At 43.3% G+C, this 14,266-nt stretch overlaps 2 protein-coding genes across 3 annotated transcripts; both read left to right on the forward strand.

The window, feature by feature from the left end:
- The first annotated feature begins 3,717 nt into the window (after positions 1 to 3,717).
- EDDM3B (epididymal protein 3B) lies at positions 3,718 to 4,905 on the forward strand. The gene has a single exon (XM_032624556.1). The coding sequence runs from the start codon at positions 4,022 to 4,024 to the stop codon at positions 4,460 to 4,462; it is 441 nt and encodes a 146-aa protein (XP_032480447.1). The 5' UTR covers positions 3,718 to 4,021; the 3' UTR covers positions 4,463 to 4,905.
- A 5,342-nt stretch (positions 4,906 to 10,247) lies between these two features.
- Positions 10,248 to 11,913, forward strand: RNASE6 (ribonuclease A family member k6). 2 transcript variants are annotated; one of them, XM_032624555.1, is made up of 3 exons: positions 10,248 to 10,266; positions 10,396 to 10,526; positions 11,124 to 11,913. In XM_032624555.1, exon 3 carries the CDS (start codon positions 11,129 to 11,131, stop codon positions 11,591 to 11,593), a length of 465 nt encoding a protein of 154 aa, XP_032480446.1. In that variant the 5' UTR covers positions 10,248 to 10,266; positions 10,396 to 10,526; positions 11,124 to 11,128; the 3' UTR covers positions 11,594 to 11,913. The 2 variants fall into 2 exon arrangements, with proteins under 2 accessions (XP_032480446.1, XP_032480445.1); XM_032624554.1 differs by lacking the exon at positions 10,248 to 10,266 and having other exon boundaries at positions 10,273 to 10,526.
- Positions 11,914 to 14,266: the final 2,353 nt, after the last annotated feature.

Consider the following 14,266-nt stretch of genomic DNA (forward strand, 5'->3'; position numbering starts at 1 on the left):
GAATTGCAATTTGAGGTCTGCAACCATGGTGAGCCACACGCAAGTCTCCAGCAAAAATGGAGAGGAGAATTTTATAGAGGGGAAAAGGAAGTTGAGAGGGCTATAGTAAATAGAGCATGGCTTTTTGTTGGCTGAGTTGTGACAGTCTCTTAATGTCTGAGCCAGGAAAGAAGAGGAAATCTTTCTTCTTCCTGTTGGCTCTGCTATCCTCATAGAGCATGAGAGCTCCCCCTTCTGGTCTCCTGACTCTATTTAATTGAGATTTCTATTCATTATTTTTACAAAAAACAAACAGAAGCTTAACAAAATGTATATTTCCTGTATGCTTGGGAGATACCCAAGAAAGCTGACTAAAACTCCCCCCAGTGGCCCAAGCTGATACCTCAAATACCATTTTCAGCTAAAGACAAAAGAGGATGTTGGGGATAGTATTACAGGAAGGAAGGCAATTCACCAAAGTTGAAAGGAGCAAATGGTGGTAAACAAATATTTGTTGAGCCTTGTAGAGACAGTGAGACAGAGAGAAATTTTAACAAACAGACTTTGCTAGGTTCCTCCCTGTCTACACACCTAGTTCATATTATACTATAATTATCCATGGTGTAACTATCTTCCTGGAACAAGTCCCCTACCTGCATTCTGTCGACTGAACAAAATGCACAACCTAAAAGGTGAGAATTATGTTTTATTTGGTGGACTTACTGAGGACCTAAGCTTGGGAGACAGCCTCTCAGATAGCCTTGAGGGGCTGTTTTGAAGAGGTTAGGGAGGAGCCAGGATATATAGGAGTTTTTCAAAAAAAAAAACCCAACAGGTAGTTGGAACATCAAACGATTACTGTTAATTAAAGAAAAACCAGGCATCTTAAGTTTAATGAATTTAGCACTTTTCTATGTATAAGAAGATGCAAGAGTCTGGGCTCATTGAAATCTTTCCTTTGAGATGCACCTTGACTATCTAGGGCCAGTATCCTGTTTATCTCCATCCTGAGTTCCCCTCAGGGGGCACCGTTGTGGGGTGGCTGCAGTGGTTGCTGGCTTGATGGCTTCAATATCCCTTGTTTACTGAAATGGCAGATGATATTCTTTGTTCATAATTCTTTTAGGTAGTTAGAGGGGAGGTCAATGGTTCTTCCTGAGTCTTGTATGCCATGATTGTTTTCAGCTCAAAATAATCCACATGCCGAAGTGACACATTTTGGGGAGGCAAGTGTTGCTCCCCTCAGAGGCATATTTTGGGGTGGCATTTTCCGCTACCCTTTATGGCATTCTGATAACAAGGCGGCCCAGTGAGAAATTCAACTAAGGAGGCTTAGCTAGGAACAGCCCTTGAAGAAATATGTTCATAGGAAACACATTCAAGGATCTCACTTTATCTGCAAACTGTGCCTTTGACTAGATACTTTTCACCTCTCAATGGAAGTCCCACAGTTTACAACTCCAGATGTGGTTTTCCTCACTGAAGTTCCCATAGAACATAGCCATCCAGGGAATTTCCCCTAGAAGTTTGTTGGGAAATGAGTTTAGGAGCCAGATCTCTGGTGGTCTCCTGATAACTCTAGATAACCCCTCTCTGGTGTTACCCAAGACCTTGCAATTCCTTTATGCCCACAAGTCAGTCTTTGGTGTTTGACACCTTTGCTCCAGGCTATTCTCACAGTGAACCCAAGGATTCTAGATGAGAAGCTATAGGAACTGGTTCTCTTAGTGAGGCTGTCCCTCACCCCCACCCCACTGCCAATCAGTTGGAACACTGTACTTCCCACTGCTATTCCTTCCTTCCTTCACTGCTGCAGACTTCTTGGCTCTAAGAAAAGGGGAAAGACACAGACTCTCTGCTCTTTAGATCCATAAACTGATCCCTACTACAGCCAGTGACAGGAGTGTTGGATCTAAATAGGGTGAGTTACGTTTAGAAGGGTTGGTGCTGAGGATGCTTAGAGGGAAAGGCCCAGGAACACTGTAAGGGGCTTGATTGGACTTCTAGATGGTGGAATTAAGAAGAGACAGTGACCCGGGCTTCCCTGATGGCGCAGTGGTTGAGAGTCCGCCTGCCGACTCTCAGGGGACACGGTTTCGTGCGCCGGTCTGGGAGGATCCCACATGCCGCGGAGCGGCTGGGCACGTGAGCCATGGCCGCTGAGCCTGCGCATCCGGAGCCTGTGCTCCGCAACGGGAGAGGCCACAACAGTGAGAGCCCCGCGTACCGCAAAAAAAAAAAAAAAAAAAAAAAAAAGAATAGACAGTGACTCAACTTGTAAGAACCAAAGACCTGGACTCAACTCAGCGTTAATCTCACTGATACAGTTCTTGGAGCCTCTCTCCACTCTTCCACCCCTCCCCACTTCTTCTCCAATCTTCCTGAGCATAATACCATTGTCCCTTAGTATCCATGGGGGGCATTGGTCCAGGACCCCGCCATGCCCAGGATACCAAAATCCAAGCTTGCTCAAGTCCCTTATATAAAATTGTGTGCGTAGTATTTACATCTAACATACGCGCATGCTCCTATATGCTTAATCATCTCTACGTTATTTATAATACCTAATACAGTGTAAATAACTGTAAATACAATGTAAATGCTATGTAAATAGTTGGCAGCACACAGCAAATTCAAGTTTTACTTTTTAGAACTTTCTGGATTTTTTTTGGAGGGGGGACTATTTTTAATCCATGGTGTGGTTGGTTGAATTCCTGGGTGCAGAACAAATAGATACAGAGGGCCGACTGTACATTGAAGCAGCTTGAATCCTGGTCTTCTCTTCATCCTATTTAGGCCTTTTGAGCCAGAGGTAGGGTGCCACAAATGAGAGCGTGCCTACCCCTTGCGCTCTGTTTGATGGAGTACTTGACATTCTCAGATATGCTCTCAGTACACGTATCTCACTAGCCTCTTACAGGTTTGTGAGGGAGTTATTATTAAGCCCATCTGAGGACATCACACTCAGAGAGTTGAGAATCAGGTTAGAAATTCCACAGGGCCGGGTATACTCCTCATGGTAAATGACGACAGAGAGCTAGTTTAAAGGGAAGACTTTTTCAAGCAACTCTCGGCTCTAATTTTGACCAGAGTAGCTGTTGTGAGGGCAGTTTCAATTTTGGTACTTGATTGATTAGAACAATATTTCAAAACTGGAGTTCCTTTATGCTGACCTTCTTAACAATAAATCAAGATCATTTATAATGATGATAATTAGGGAAATGGCCTCTGAGAAGGGATGTGGGTAGTCACAAGTGATAACATGTTTCACACAGGCTTTGGGGAAGTGTCTTAAAGAAGTCAGGATCCTGGTAAGCACCATCTTGCAGAGTCAGCGTAGTTGCAGCCTCAGATTTCAAGGAACCAAAGCCTTCCTGCTTCAGAAACATCTCCCAAGTCTCTATTCATCTTCTGTATCCCCTTAAAAGGCAACAACACTTTCCACCTCACAGACATAGAGCTTAAAATACCATTTTCTTTAGGACACATGCTCTTTTGAGAATTGATCTGGGGACTCCCTTGTGGTCCAGTGGGTAGGACTCCGAGCTCCCAATGCAGGGGGCTCGGGTTTGACTCCTGGTCGGGGAACTATATCCCACATGCATGCTGCAACTAAGAGGTCCACATGCTGCAACTAAAAGATCCCGCATGCAGCGACTAAGACCCCACGCAGCCAAAATAAATAAATAAATATTAACCAAAAAAAAAAAAAAAAGAATCGATCTGGACTGCAAAACAGCTAGCTAGAGGGTGATTGGTTCTTCAGTTCAGGTGGAAGAGATGGCAGACAGGAGGTACTTGGACTTCTCAAAATGAACTTCATCAGTTTTTTACAACTTTGTGCTTATCTCACTCAGGCTGTAACATATTTTCCGTTCTTATAAACTTTATTATCTAATGAGAGTTATCACCTTCTAGCCTGGGAACCAAATGATAAAATTTGGTTGAAGGGCCTACGTTGGCAGAGAGGAATTTTAAGGTAGAGCTCAGCAGTGTTTCCTCTCTCTTCCCTGTACACCCACAGGTGGCCCTGGTGACTGAGATGGCATCCTCTCTAAAGGTCCTAGGCCCTCTCTTGGCCCTGCTGTTCCCTCTATGTGGGCTCCTTGTACACAGCCAGAACGTTTCCTGGAGGGAATTCATGAAACAGCACCACCCTAGCACAAACTGGGAATTCAGCAAGTACAAGTGCAGTGATCTGATGAGGGAAAGAGGTGTTTCAAAAGACAAGAACTATCACATCTTCGTCTATACCGTATGGCACAAAATTGAGCATATATGCATCAGGAACTGGAGAGATCACTACAGAAATGTATATATATGGGCTCCATATCCCTTCAAAACACTCAAGTGCTACCGGAAGAATAGCAAAAACAACTACAAAGATTACAAGAGCTACAGCTACATTGAATTCCATTGTGGCATGAATGGGTTTGTTGATGGCATAGAGGACATGCAGTTGTTAGAGGATATCAGCAACTAGAAAGTTGACCCACACCCACAGGTTTTAGCGTTCAGTGCTTCCCAAGTGGTGGCCCCTCCCTGCACCAAGAGCCCTTGCATTTATTTGCCAGTGTTTTCCAACTACTGAGAGTTATGTTTCACGTGGTTTCTTACTATCGTAACTTTGCCTATGTTGTTTCTCTGCCTGGAATACCCTTCTGTCCTTATTTACCTGATTTACTTCTACATTTTTGAAAAGATTCAGCTCATATGGATTTTCTTTTTGACTAACCCAGGAATTTTCCTGATATTGACTCTCCTTATAACTTTGCAAATGGAATGATCTTCCCATCCCTAAATAAATTTTATCATTCCAATGTGTGAAATTTATTTATGTGTCGTGTGATTAGCACGGGTGTTATAATTGTGAGTTATATAGCTTATGCTTGAGTGTGATTTGTGCTGTATGTAGGTTTAAAGTGTATTATATGTGTGTGTCTAATATGTGTAATAGACTTGTGTGTATGATGAAAGTATAACTGTTTATGTGCTAAGCTGGGGAAAAGTTGTGACCTAGGCATTGATTGTGGGGATATGCTGAGTTCCCATACCCACCCAGATTGATGGGTGTGGCCAGAGCTGATTAGGTACAAAATATGTAGCATGTTCCTGGCACATAGCAGGTGCTCAGTCAACACTGATTTTCTTCCTTTCTATCCTTTGACTTGGTATTTTAATTTTGACTTTGACAAAACAAACATGACGAGTGCCCATCAATTGTCTCCTCTCCCTGGATTTCTTTAAGAATGTCTGTAAGGAGGCTATTGCATTTTAGATGAGTTACGGTAGTATGTATGTTTCCTGATGAATAATACATTAAGTAGAAGATATGAACACAAATGAGTTTATCTGATAAAAACCGTTTTCACTTGGCAGAGATATAGGGTAGGGCTAGAGGACTTTAAAATGAAACTCTCATCAAGAGTGGGGCTTAGGGACTTCCCTGGGCACAGTGGTTAAGAATCTGCCTGCCAATGCAGGACACACGGGTTCGATTCCTGGTCCGGGAAGATCCCACATGCCGCGGAGCCACTAAGCCCATGAGCCACAACTACTGAAGCCCGTGCCCTCTAGGGCCTGCATGCCACAACTACTGAGCCCGCGAGCTGCAACTACTGAAGCCCACGCGCCTAGAGCCCGTGCTCTGCAACAAGAGAAGCCACCGCAATGAGAAGCCCGCGCAGCGCAATGAAGGGTAGCCTCCGCTCGCCACCACAACTAGAGAAAGCCTGCGCACAGCAACGAAAACCCAACGCAGCCAAAAATTAAAATAAAAAAAAAAAGAGTGGGGCTTAAGACTTGCATTTTGTTGGAGAAAAGAGGAAGTAGATTGGAGAAGGAAATGTTGAAACACAAGTAAGTAAGGTCCACAGAAATTCTGTTTGTGAAATGAGAGATAGAGATACAGAGTAAGAGAAATGTTCGCTTCGTATAATTTTGCCTGGGGCAGGTATGCGAAGGAGAGATACTGAACATTAAAGGACCCTGTGTTCTTCAGCCTCCTGCATCACTGAATGACTCAAGCCTTGAAACAATTAGAACAAAGACCAGGGTAAAAACATTTTAAATTAGATGACACTTTAAGCTGCACACTATAAGGGAGCAGAATTTTCCACCCTAAAATATGTCTCTTTGGTATAAGGATTATTTTAGCCTGGTTATTTTTTAAGAATCAGCAGATATGAGAGGAGCTCTGAAAACCAAATAGAAGTCACTCTTTTGTAAGAGACATTTACAGGTAAAAGAGAAATCTCCATTTGTAAGGGTGTCTTCCTGCTGTACCAGGAAGCGGTGGGGGGGTGGGGGACGGGACTCATTCTCTAGAAACTCTTAGTGGTGGACAAGACAATGATAAGTCTGCAAAACAACATTATCTTTGGGCTTCCCTGGTGGCGCAGTGGTTGAGAGTCCATCTGCCGATGCAGGGGACGCGGGTTCGTGCCCCGGTCCGAGAAGATCCCATATGCCGCGAAGCAGCTGGGCCCGTGAGCCATGGCCGCTGGGCCCGGGCGTCCGGACCCTGTGCTGCACAACAGGAGAGGCCCGCGGACCGCAACGACATTATCCTTGTTTCCTGTGTTTTCCTGGTCATCTCCCATAGATTTCCCTCCCCAACATCTCCTTTTGTCTTTAGCCGAAGGTGATATTTAAGGTGATGGCCCCAGCCATTTTGGCAAGTTACTCAGTTTACCTGGGTCTCTGCCATGTATTACACGTATATATAAATGTATAAACTTTTGTTTGTTTTCTCCTGTCAGTTTGTCTTATATCATTGATTTATGAGATGAGCCAAATATCCTAGAAGGGAAAAAAGGAAAAAAATTCCTCCCCAACAACACCTTCCTGGAACTCGGGCCTCAACGAGTAGCCAGTGAATCTAGATTGGTCATCATGCTCCAAGCATAGCTCCTCAGCTTTGCCATTTTTTCAGTGTACTTGGGAATGAGCAAATACCTGGGAGATGATGACCTATACCAACCAAACTCACAAGAGATTAGTGTTAAACAGCAGTTCTGTAAGCAGATAGGGTAGGGGGTCCCTGGAGAAAGAGAACCAGGAAGGGTTTTCTTGACATAAGAGAAGCCATTTTAGCCTAAGCCATTTTGTGGTCTAAGCCTGGCCACAGGATCTTAAGGGAAGTAAGGGAATGCAGGAACAAAGGAAAGCAGTCAAGAAACAATAGTTCAGCAATAAAACAGAATCTTAGTTCCTCCTCAAGGGACATACATTACAATCTGATAAAGTCTTTGCGTTCTGTAGGAACTAAGGCTCCCACCCAGGTGGAGGACAGAATGATGCTGTTGACGTTCCTGACTTCAGTCAGCTACAGCTTGGGCTCTGTCAACCTTTCCCCAGTTCTATGCTGAATTCTCCTCTGCTCAAGCCCCTTCATGAATATGCATATACCCTTAGCTTAAAACTTCCCCAGTTTTGCTGTTCCAGGGAGACTGTTTTGGGAAAGATTCCCAGTGTTCTCCTTACCTGCTGCAAGTAATCATAAATCCTTCCTTCTCCTGCTCTTTGGCTTGGTTGTATCTTTTGGCTTGACATCCACCAAGAGACAAACTCGGTTTTTGGGTAATAGTTCCTCAGCATTTATCAAGTGAGAAAAACAATCAGTATTTCCCCACATGTCAAATGATCGTTGAGGAAATACTCACTTTCTTTAGCCCAGCGTGTTGTCAAACCCAAGTTGTTGTGCCTGATACACTGTGATGTCAAACAACCTGAAACATCAAAGTTTGGAGCAGAGAAAGGTTTATTGCAGGGCCAAGCAAGGAGAAAGGGGTGGCTCATGCTCAAAAGACCTGAAATCTCTGATGGTTTTCAGGGAGGAATTTTTAAAGACAAAATTTGGGGTGAGGGCTGCAGGGCGTGGGACTTTCTTCTGATTGGTTCGTGGTGAGGCAACAGGGTGGTGCTCCAGAACTTGTGCTCAGCTTGAAGTTACCATCCTCCACCTGGGTGGGAGCCTTAGTTCCTGTAGAAGAATTCAAAGATATGTTGTTATGTATATCCCTTGAGGAGGAAGTAGCACTCAGGAGGACTTTATCTCAGAATCATGAATAAGACCAGTCTTAAGAACTTGGACATTGGGTGAAAATCAATGTCAGTCAAGAAAAATGGTTCTCTACAAAGAATGGGTAACAGAATCACTGTGGAGTTAATCAAATATAGATATGCAAAGATGTCCGTCCCCAAGATTCTGATTCAGTAGGCCTAGGATCTTGGCATTTAAAAACTTTTCATAGACAATTCTGGTGTGAGGCCAGGGTTAGGAGACCCCTAAGGACATGGGTAACTCGGTATTGTTTTCCTCTGTAGTGGGTTTGGTGTACAATCAAGTTGTGGAACTGCAGAGAGAAGGAGGACTGTTCTAATACATAGGATGTAGAATAAGATATATGAGCACTAGGCAAACAGACTTATTTTTTTACTCCTTTTTTATTAATTTTTATTGGAGTATTATTGCTTTACAATGTTGTGAACAGACATCTTAAAATTTTTTCTTTAAGTGATGGACTTATTTGTTCAGAGCAATTTTAGATTTACAGAAAAATTGAGTAGAAAGTACAAAGAGTTCCCATATGCCTCTCTTCCCTCCCTCCTCTCCTAACCACACTGTTCACAATTTTCTTATTATTAACATCTTATTTTACTGTGGTACTTTTGTTATATTTGATGAACCAGTATTAATAAAGTCCACAATTTACACTAGGATTCGTTCTTCATGTTGTACACGTTTTGACAAGTGCATAACGTCATTGTATGGGAAGAAAGCTTTCCTCAACACTCTTAGGGTCTCTGGCTGGGTCTGAAAATTCAACTGACAAAGACAGATCAATAGGAGAAAAGCATACAAATTTTATTAAATATTTACATATACATGGGAGCATTCACAAGAGAATGAAAAATCCAAATAAGTGAAAAGAGCAGGAAGCTTTTATACCTTTTAGCCCAAGAAACAAGATATTCGTAAAGAATTGGCAAGACAAAGGGGTTTGGTCTATGGTTAGTAAATGGTGAAGAAGTAACTAGAAAGATAAGTGTTAGTTTCAAGATTCTTTTGCAGATTCCTCTGGTGCCCTCTCTGGGAGGTTGAGGGTCTATCTCCAGTAAAAAGAGAATTTATTTCCTGGCTTTGGACAAAGAGGGGGGAGCTTTTTCTGCACTTCATGACTCTTAATTGCCTTCAGTGCAAAATAATTTTTATGTCAAAGAGCCATTTTGGGGGGTTACATATTCTGATTTCCTTCAGCATGAACATGGAATATCTCTCCATTTATTTAGATCTTCTTTTGATTTATTTCATCAGAGTTTTATAGTTTTCCTCATATTGATCTTGTACATATTTTATTAGATTTATACCTAAGTATTTCATTTTTATTTGGTGCTAATATAAATGTTAGTTTGTTTTTTTTTATTTCAAATTCCAGTTGTTCATTGCTGGTATATAAGGAAGCAATTTTTGTATATTAACCTTGTATCTTGCAACTTTACTATAAACAGAAATAATTTTTATCCTAAAGATTATTGGAGCCATTAAAAGTACTGGGCAAGAGTGTTTCACTGTTATATTTATGCTCAAGAAATACTAATCTGGAAGTATTAATATGTAGAATGGATTGGAAGGAAAAGAGACTAGAGGCAGGGAGTCCATGCAGGAAACTTTTATGTGAGTCCTCTATGAGACAATCAGCTTCTGAATAAGGATATTGCAGCACCAATGGAAAGGCAAGAACAGATTTAAGAGGCAAATACCCTAAATGTGCCCTTCTCCTTCATATGTATGGGTCTCTTCACACAGTTTCCTCTTTGGGCTGCCCTTACCATCTTCTTCACCTAATTTCTAATTAATCTTCAAAACTCAGTGCCGGTGTTGTGTCCTCCAAAAATACCTCCTCTCTACTGTATCCACACAGTTACCTGTAGTTTCCTTGATCACAGCTGTAAGTGCTATTTATATTTGTTAATATATTGTGCATTGGTCCATTTACCTGACTGTCTCTTTCATTAGATCACAAGCTCCCGAATCAGAGTAGCCCAGTATCTGGCCCAATAAACATACACATAAAGGAATAATTCATTCAAGTCTATGGTTGAAGCTCACATACCAAGTACACGGCAGTTATTATATCAGATTTTCATGTATATTTTCTCCTAAGGAAATGAAACCATAAAACTTCAAAAAACTGAAGCTTCAAGTCAGGGAGGAAGCACCAACTCATATCAGGAAGTGATCAGTTCCTCAAAACTGTGTTTTGAGTCTCACTGTTTCTTTAAGTAAGCTTACTCTCCCTGCATTTACAGTGTTATTGACACTCATTAAACAGCAAGTTTGAAAGTCTAAGAGTCTTATCCACACTGTCAACAAGAAGTTCATCTTCCAAGCCCTAGTTTTCTCTTTCCTAGGGCTCAGGACCCTTCCCCTGCCACACGCCGGCAGCCTTGCACACCTGGGAGAAGAACAACAGACGAAAGCCTCTGAGCCTGGGACTAACTACTGCTGCTGTTCTCAGCGGGAGCCCCAGCGCGGAGACCTGGTAAGAGCAGAAGCCCCCAGGGCTGGGGAGAGTGGCCAGTGAAGATGGCTGGGAGATCCAGGTCAAATAGCTGGAGGGTAAATATTTCAGGAGGGAAGAGACAAGGTTTCTGATATGGGAAGTATCAAACGCGTGAGTGCGGGACAAAGAGAAGAACGAGATCTACCGGTCAGAGAAAAGATCGTCTTACCTCAAATTCCTCCTCACTGGGCTTCAGTTTCTTTAGAATCATGAGACTCAAGTGAGAAAGAAGATGGTTAAAAACAAACAAACAGGGCTTCCCTGGTGGCGCAGTGGTTGAGAGTCCGCCTGCCGATGTAGGGGACACGGGTTCGTGCCCCGGTCCGGGAAGATCCCACATGCCGCGGAGCGGCTGGGCCCGTGAGCCATGGCTGCTGAGCCTGCGCGTCCGGAGCCTGTGCTCCGCAGCGGGAGAGGCCACAACAGTGAGAGGCCCGCGTACCGCAAAAAAAAAAAAAAAAAACAAAAAAGAGCTATGAGATCTTAAAAGGCAGAATAAGAATCTAAATGGTTATGAGTGATAATTTTGCTCTTATTGTTTTTACTACTACCATTGTTTTCTCTCTCCTTACACAGAAAAGATGGGGCCAGGTCTTCTGGGATGCTTTCCTCTCCTCCTATTGCTGCTGGGACTATGGTGGTCAGTGTGTCCACTCTGTGCTTTGCCTAAGCATCTCACCAAGGCTCACTGGTTTGAAATTCAGCATATACAGCCAAGGCTTCTCCAGTGCAACAAGGCAATGAGCAGTGTCAATAATTATACTCAGCACTGCAAGCCTCAAAACACCTTTCTGCACAACTCCTTCCAGGACGTGGCTGCTGTCTGTGATTTGCCCCACATCGTCTGTAAGAATGGGCTGCGCAACTGCCACCAGAGTCCAAAGCCTGCTAACCTGACTCAGTGCAGTCTCACTGCGGGGAGGTATCCTGACTGCCGCTACGGAGATGACACCCAATACAAGCTCTTCATTGTTGCCTGTGACCCCCCTCAGAAGAGCGACCCTCCTTATCATTTGGTTCCTGTACACTTAGACAAGATTGTTTAAAGTTTCCATCATTTTCCCTCTCGCTTGGCACAAATTCTCTTACGATCTCTTCTGATTTTTCTTTTCTTTCGTTGATTTTCCTGGTTCCCATAGAAGGAAAAAGGAGGGTATTGGAAAAATTAGAGTGATGAGGATAGACCAGAGTTGGGACAAAAAATATGTAGGATTCTTTTCTGCTTTGGAGCTCTAGGTTTTGAAGGAAGATAGTAGGGAAGAGGGCAAAGAAGGGTCCAGGCCTCCATATTTTCAGCCTTAGAACTTTGGCCAACTTTTGTTGTATTGTGTTCACAGAAATAAAACCATGTTCTGCTGCGCTCTAATGAGTGTGTGTATAAGTGTGTTTAGAAGCGTGATCCCTTTCACATCATTGCCAGCCTGGAGCTATCTAAGGCCTGCATTTACCAGCATTCCAGGGAGAACGATTTTGGCCCTAGGCAACCTTTGAAGTTATTTGGCAACCTGGGGCCTCTGCCACTCCCTCACCCCTGTGTCTCTGGGACTTTGGAGCAAGAAAGTTCTCCATCCCTTCAAACTCTGCTCATGGCTTTACATATTTCCCTTGAAACCATTGTCTATGGTTGTTTGGAGGTGGCACTGATACTCGATGTTGATGGTATTTTCACAGATTCTAACACTGGTGACTGAGGCATCCTAGATCTTAACTATTTGCCTCTATAATTAATCAGATAATGTTTTAAATATAAATAGTAGTAGGGATAATAATCCACTGTAGCCTTAGAGTCAATTCTCCTGTTGTCTATTGGAATGGACAAAGAGAAAGCATAGATCAAGGGGGGTAAAAAAAAAAGCACTGGGACACTAAAAACATTCTTGCCCTACTCGAATAGTGAAATATCACAGAAACATTGGGGCTTTGGAACAGGTATCTGATCTAGAGATCAAAGGACTGGGATTAAGAATTTAGGTCCTATGTGTAGGGGAGGAAAAATAATTTTTCATAAACCCTTCTAGGTTTTTGGCTGAGACACCCCCTGTAATAAAAAGATAGATCAACAGGAAAAAAACAATTTTAGTTACATATGTACATATGGGAGCGCTACAAAGATATGAGACTCAAAAGACACAGGAAGCCCTGAGGAGCTTCAGGGTCCATGTTTATAATGGCATCCTGGGGCCAAGCCTGGTGCCAGGAGGATTAGCTCTGGCTTAGAGATGCCAAAGTTCCCAGGGAAAATGAGCTAAGTAGACAATTCAATACATACCTCTTACTCACAGGGTGTGGAAATAGAATTTGAGTATCAGGTCAGAGGACACTGTACTTTTTTTTTTTTTTTCTGCTGTATGCGGGCTTCTCACTGCTGTGGCCTCTCCCATTGCGGAGCACAGGCTCCGGACGCGCAGGCTCAGTGGCCATGGCTCACGGGCCCAGCCACTCTGCGGCATGTGGGATCTTCCCGGACCGGGGCACGAACCCGTGTCCCCTGCCTCGGCAGGCGGACTCTCAGCCACTGTGCCACCAGGGAAGCCCGACACTGTACTTTTTTTTTTTTTTTAATTTATTTATTTTATTATTTATTTATTTATTTAGGCTGTGTTGGGTCTTTTGTTGCTGTGCACGGGCTTTCTCTAGTTGCGGTGAGCGGGGGCTACTCTTCGTTGCAGTGCACGGGCTTCTCATTGCGATGGCTTCTCTTGTTGCAGAGCACGGGCTCTAGGCACATGGGCTTCAGTAGCTGTGGCACACGGGCTCCAGAGCACAGGCTCAGTAGTTGTTGCGTACGGGCTTAGCTGCTCCGCAGCATGTGGGATCTTCCCAGACCAGGGCTTGAACCCGTGTCTCCTGGATTGGCAGGCGGATTCTTAACCACTGCGCCACCAGGGAAGCCCCCGACACTGTACTTTTAAAAAAATTTATATTGACTAGAGGATGTGGAGCCAGTAAAATATTATGCCCCTCTTACTGCTTTACTTACTGCCTTAGATGGATACTTTAACTAGTTCCATTGGGGTAAAAAAGTATACAATCGAAAACTGTTTCATTGATAGATTCAATACTGTGAATATTCTTTAAGTCACCTTTTTAATTTATAACGGTTGGTGTTTTTCTTTTTTTTTTTTTCCTTTTTCTCTCTTTTATAGTTCTTATCTTTCTTTTCCATTTGTGTTTTTCTGTTTGGCTTTTTTTTTAAGATGCCATACTATCTAGACAGGGCTAATAGAAACAGAAAACGTGATATCCAAGTATGAGGCAAGCCTACAGAGGAAAACCCACATATGGGGTGGCAAAAGCAAGGCCAAACAGCCTCACAGGGAGGGGGAAGCAAACGCTCATGAGGAAGGGAATTCTTCTGGAGCTCTTCATACTTTTTTTTTTTTTTTTTTAGTTGCAGTGATCGGGGGCTACTCTTCGTTGCAGTGTGCTGGCTTCTCATTTCAGTGGCTTCTCTTGTTGCGGAGAATGGGCTCTAGGTGAGTGGGCTTCAGTAGTTGTGGCTCACAGGCTATAGAGCCCAGGCTCAGTAGTTGTGGCGCACTGGCTTTGTTGCTCTGCTGTATGTGGGATCTTCCCGGACCAGGCATCAAACCCATGTCCCTGCGTTGGCAGCCGGATTCTTAACCACTGCACCACGAGGGAAGTCACTCTTCACACTTCTTGATGGATTTTATTTTATTTATTTACTTATTTTGACCGTACCACACAGCATGTGGGAT

The sequence above is a fragment of the Phocoena sinus genome, chromosome 2 (genome assembly GCF_008692025.1).
Source record: "Phocoena sinus isolate mPhoSin1 chromosome 2, mPhoSin1.pri, whole genome shotgun sequence".
NCBI lineage: Eukaryota > Metazoa > Chordata > Mammalia > Artiodactyla > Phocoenidae > Phocoena > Phocoena sinus.

Bases quoted from the DNA above. Each gene is read 5' to 3' on its own strand.
- EDDM3B (XM_032624556.1), top strand. From the start codon at position 4,022: ATGGCATCCTCTCTAAAGGTCCTAGGCCCTCTCTTGGCCCTGCTGTTC.
- RNASE6 (XM_032624555.1), top strand. From the start codon at position 11,129: ATGGGGCCAGGTCTTCTGGGATGCTTTCCTCTCCTCCTATTGCTGCTG.